At 34.7% G+C, this 5,758-nt stretch overlaps 1 protein-coding gene across 1 annotated transcript; it reads right to left on the bottom strand.

Moving 5' to 3' along the window:
• Nucleotides 1–318: 318 nt before the first annotated feature.
• LOC147513389 (G-patch domain-containing protein 1-like) lies at nucleotides 319–5,400 on the bottom strand. The gene is made up of 11 exons (XM_086596439.1): nucleotides 5,101–5,400; nucleotides 4,926–5,010; nucleotides 4,783–4,859; nucleotides 4,639–4,681; nucleotides 4,464–4,557; nucleotides 4,310–4,376; nucleotides 3,987–4,098; nucleotides 3,114–3,298; nucleotides 1,826–2,053; nucleotides 1,638–1,754; nucleotides 319–883 (listed from the first exon to the last, which is right to left on the bottom strand). Exons 1-11 carry the CDS (start codon nucleotides 5,176–5,178, stop codon nucleotides 830–832), a joined length of 1,140 nt encoding a protein of 379 aa, XP_086452565.1. The 5' UTR covers nucleotides 5,179–5,400; the 3' UTR covers nucleotides 319–829.
• Between the last annotated feature and the right edge of the window lie 358 nt (nucleotides 5,401–5,758).

The following is a 5,758-nucleotide window of genomic DNA, read 5'->3' as shown; positions in this document are numbered from 1 at the left end:
AAGGATCACAGGCAAAACCTCGTTCCTTTTTGAAAGAGACTGTAGGCAAGTTGTACAGAGTCTACAGAACTCTTGTAACTTAGACGCTCTCAACTGGAAATTAGACTCTATTCGGAGTATGATCATGGGCTTATATCAGCCTTTCACCTTTTGTAAGTTTAACTGGATTAGCAGATGCTCCAATGTTGAAGCTCACTTGGCTAAGTGGGCATCAAACAATCTAATGAGAGCCTACTGCCTGAACATATGTTGCAATGTAGCACTATACTTTTGATGCTATAATATGACATGTTTCTACCCGAACAAAAAAAAAAAAAAAAAAAAAACAACAACAACTGTAAATAATCGAATCATGTTTCTGTTTTAAAACTACAAATAAAGCTCACTTGTTCAAATAGGAAAACACTACTACTCCAGTATCAAACTGCCCTGGGCAAAACACTACTGCTGTGGCGCCATATCTTAGACTGAGTGGTCGGGCCTTCAAATTGAACCTTAAATCCATTATTTTCCTTCAAAGATGAACCATGCAATGATATTTGTTCATAGCACAAAATACTCAACCAGGTAAGTAAATTTCAAATATAACTAATACAGGACTGCATACACGCTCGTGCAGAAACACTGAGAGATTACACTCCAAATCATGAATCTAGTTCACCAACTTTAGATAATATAGACCAAGCAATTATACGATTAAATATGAATCTCCATGGTGATGTACAAGCCGCCGTTGAGACTTCCTGCATGTCCCAAATAATCTTTAGAATATCTTCTCTGTTGAAACCTCTTTCCTATAGGTTCCTACAAAATTTTTGGTCCCCTTAAATTAGGACAAACTGACCATCTTCCCCTCCACTTTGAACGTCTTGCTGCCTCCTAGCTGCACAGATAGAACAAGCAAAACATGTGAGAAGAATCACTTTTTCGTAGTGGTTCACTAACGACCTATTCAACCATTGCTGAGCCCAGTCATACACAAATTTAGAAAATTAAAATTAGGTGTGAACGTTGGATTGTATAAATTGGTCATGAACTATAAGTTTCAATAGTTACCTGTCATCTGTACATATAATTAGTTTTTATCAAACATTCCTTCTATAAGGTTCAAAATAAGGATAACATTACATGAATAAGCCGTAGACTCAGATTAGATCATTACTGTAAAAACCTATATAGTACACTAAAAGTATGTAAAGTTCTAGTGATCCACCAAACTTTTGAACTGTTCTTTTACCCACATGTTATCACCAATAACGAAGAAAATCCTAAAAATCCCTCCCCCAAACTTTCAATCTCAACTGTATCGTACCTTTCTCTTTCTCTCCAACCTTTCAGTTTCCCCAACAATACTGACCTAATATTTATTAATACTTATGCATGTATGAGGGTTCAGCATATGTTCCCAATAGAAAAGGCAGGCTTCATTGAAGGAAAGAAGGACAGCAGTGTAAAACACATAGCGATAAGAAAAATAAAATAAAATTGTGGAGACGTTTGTACACAAAATTTATTGAGATCAAGCAAGTGAAGCAACTGAAGAGAGAAATGAAGGAAAGAATTGCTGCATATGAACTTCAAAATGATAGATATAAACTCCAGCATTTCTTCCAAATATTCATTAAATCCTACAATACCTTCTGCTTCAAGTATGAAAGTGAATCCCGTTTCGAAGAGAAGTTGGAAAACAAAGACGGTGAATGTTCCTCAATAAGTTCTTTAAGTTGCTTCATCATCAGTGATTTGTTAGGAACCTGTCCATTAAGCAGTAAGTGGTTAAAAGCCATTTCCAACACTCAAAGCAGTCTCAAGTTTAGAGAACTACCTGTCGAAGAAGCTGCTTGCATAGCCTTTTAAACTTCAATCTCGATTTGTCTGTTTTCTCCACATATTGAACCTCACTGCACTTACTTTTAGGAGAGGGCTCAACAACTGCAGAACCATCATCTTCACTGTCACTGAAAGAGGTTTTCTTTCCCTTCCAGTCGCACCCAGCTATTTTTTTGGGCTTATTCCTGATGCCTAGTCCTTGCTTACCAGTTGTGGCCTTATCCTGGATTATTACATAAAAAGCATTATCAACAACAACTATAAATCTTCTGTATCTGAGTTGATTAACTTGTTTTATATTTTATACTTGATGTTTGATTTACAACTTCATTTCCACAATCATATTATATTGATAAGAGACAAAGGTTTTCCTTCATACCATCTTCTTTTACTATTCTTGAAAAAAATTCATTGATAAATCTCGTATAAAAACCTTCCAAATAATATTGGGCATAACTGCATAACAACTGTCGATCAAGATCATCTTGGTTTACGCAAACTCCTACCATACTCCACACCATCTTTTTGAACACTGACTCAAACAATAGACTAAATAAGGATATTACAACAATATAGCCCTTGTGTGGAGTAAATGGATCAGCTGCACATGGTATCCCATAACACATGACTAACATCTATATGTTCCGTTCAAATTATTACAGCCCATATATCATGACACGAATATATTAAGCGGGTTCCAAGGTCTCTCGTTCTTTATGACCTTATTTATTGCATGGAGGAGTCAGCATACAATCGCCAGAAGAAGTCTTTCCATGCCAATCAAATTATTGCACCCAAGGTGTAGGATATCGAAGTGGGAAAGGGAGTGACACAAGGATCATAAAATCCCCAGGCAGCACAAACTTATTGAAGACGTGTGCAGATTCAAATGATACTTATTAGTTAATCTACTATGTAGATTAGACACAATCCTTTTATCTATGAGTTTATTTGGACCCAATAACATTCTAAGTTTTCAATTATTTGTTATAACTTTATCAAAATTTATAGACACTATAACTCTTTCTAGTTTCAAACCAGCTCCTCGGCGTTGTACACTCAACCCCTCCTCCAGAAACTCCACTTCACTCATCTTTCTCTGTACAATTTCTGTGAGCATGCTTCAGGCTTAAATTACATACAAACAAATCCCTTTCCAAAGATCAAGGTACCAAAAAATGAACTCTCTACCAGATCAGCCATGGTAAATTCTCTAGTACATAGCATTCAAAAGATTGTAAAGGTCCACATATCATAGTATTTTCTACAGAAGGACCGCATACCTGGACAAGATTGTAAAGGTCCTCTTGATCTTTTTCGAAAAATGCAGTCCTCTTGTCAGATTGGTCTGCTGCTTCAGAACTTTGCAGAAGCTTCTTTGCAGCAGATTGTGCTCCGAGAAAACCACCAGAGACAAAGCCATATTTATGACCCCACCATTGAACCAAGTCATCATTAGCTGTATTTCCTACAGTAGAGTACAGAAGTTTCAGTAAAAAAAAAATCTTTAGTTTCTAGGGAGCAACTTGTGAGCACCAGTGGCAGAACAGATAATATGGATAGAGTTAAATGGATATTTAAGGAGAGTTAGATTGCTTTAAACAATGGCTCGCTAAGGTATGAACAAAAAAATTCTGACACGACTGGCAACTCAGTTTTTATTAGTATAATTATATGCTTATTGGTAGAACTAAACCCTTGAATCCACTAATCAATGACCTTGGCTCCGACCCCCAAAGCCTTGACCAATGAAGAAACTCACTCTATAGCGCCTTTTCTTTTTTCTTTTTTTCTTTTTTTTTTAAGTATTGTATAATAGAATACCATAATATCATATGAATATGCTGTGTTCAAGAGAGAAGATCAAAACTGTTATGCAAAAGTCCCAATGTAGTAGTTGATCACCTTTTCTCTTTTTTTCAGCATGAAAACCAAATTATTAGTTAATACATAAGCAATAACAAACAGTAGATCGAGGAGATATGGGGCCTTACGTAGAAATCCAAAGAAGAAAACCAATTAATAATGGCGATGAAAAACAAACAACTCAAGGGCATCGTGTCTAACAATATCTCTTTGTCAATCAAGCAAACCCAAAAGAGAACAATAAAGATTCCATACTAACAGTTTCTTTCCTAAATGTAAATAACAGTTACCTTCAGCAGAGGAGTTAAGAGACTCAGTAGCAAGAGTCTCAAGTATGGTTGTTGATTCCAATTCTTCAGCTTGATCAATACCTGTGTCCATATCTTCCTTAACTTTTGTGACCTGAAATTTCCATAAATTCCAATATATAACTAAAAGTTATATGAACCCCTTTGTAAGGTTAATGACCAATATTATGAGCTTTGAAAAGATAATCATAATTCTCCAATATCAGTTCAACATTAACAAACAAAATCCAATCATTTATACTTTATCAATAGCACGGATTGACCATGATTTTGCAAGAAAACACTTGAGAAGATTACAAACTTACGAGAATTCCCTCAAGATCCTTTGAAGAATACCCAGTGACAAGCTTCCCTCTCTCTCTTTTTTGGTATCTGATAAGAAAAACAACACGGAAATAAAAAACATACTCCATTAAGATATGAAGCGAAGTAACACAAGTACGAAGAAATAATTCATACCTCCCCCTTGCTCGAGTGACTTTAACTTCTTTTTCCTGAATTTGCACACTTGTATCATTTTCTACTTCTACTTCAGAATCATCTTTCTTAACAACTATATCAATACAAAACACAATTTCCCATCAGATTTTTTTTTTATTGTATAAACTAGTTTTAAGTAGTTTATCACATTTACCTTTGTCGTCATTGTCTTCGTCATCATCACGGTCAGCTACTTGCTACCAATTTCAATAAGCAACATATTAGTGACAATGTATAAATATAAGGTTTTATAACTTAAAAGTATCATTTTAAGCTAAATGAAATGAGAAAAAATTACCACTTTCAATCGTTTGAGAATGTTATCGAATTGGGATGTATCAAATGCCCAATTATTAACCTTTTCCAAACCAACACCTGAAATATTAAACAACAAGCATTAAAAAAAGGAGGGCGATATTGAATGAGGAAGGAAAAGAGTACCGGTGGTGTCTTGTTTGTGTTTCACACGAAGATGGCCTTTGATTCCTTGTTTGTCTTTGCCCAGACCCTCACCTTCTTCCCAACCCTATTATAATAATAATAATAATAATAATAATAATTAAATTAATTAATTTACACATAAAAAGTCACAAAGAAGTAAGGAAGTGAGTCAGACCATTTGTTTCATCAGACGGAACGCGGCTGAGCCTCTAGCGACACCGACATAGCAGAGTGGAGCTTCTGGTGCTGCCATCACTTCTTCTTCAACAATCACTCTCTCTTTTTAGTAAATTTGATTGCCCAGACACTGTCTTTTTTTTTTTAGTAAATTTGATTGACAAGAGAGTCGAGGGTTTAGAGAGGGTACAGTGTGATGGAGAAGAGAGAATGAAAATTTGCAAATATTTCGTGAAATTTTAATATATCGAGAATAGTCAAAATAATTTTATTTTTTCTTTCCGTTAAAACACTACTTTGTCAAAAACGCTAGTTCAGAACTTCAGATACTCAGATACATGATAATATCCATTCTACCAAAAAAAACTGGTGAAATCAGTGATTACTTAAAAAATCATAAAATTCTGGCAACATGTAATTACAAAATTCTCTAATAAATCCATTTGCAACCTCTTTTGTTACTCTAAATGATTTTGATAACAATTTAGCCAGTATCTCATATCTCATTCATTGCTGACATGTATATTAATTTTGTTCTCCTCCAATATCTTAACAAAAGCCAATTAATTGATCATGAATAACTTAGACATTTATAGTGTAAACCCAAAATAAATTTTGATTGGGTAATCCCAAATTTTATAGGAAGGTCTATTAAT

This window comes from Coptis chinensis, chromosome 3 (genome assembly GCF_015680905.1).
Source record: "Coptis chinensis isolate HL-2020 chromosome 3, ASM1568090v1, whole genome shotgun sequence".
Lineage (NCBI taxonomy): Eukaryota > Viridiplantae > Streptophyta > Magnoliopsida > Ranunculales > Ranunculaceae > Coptis > Coptis chinensis.
This window is presented reverse-complemented; position numbering and strand designations above follow the sequence as displayed.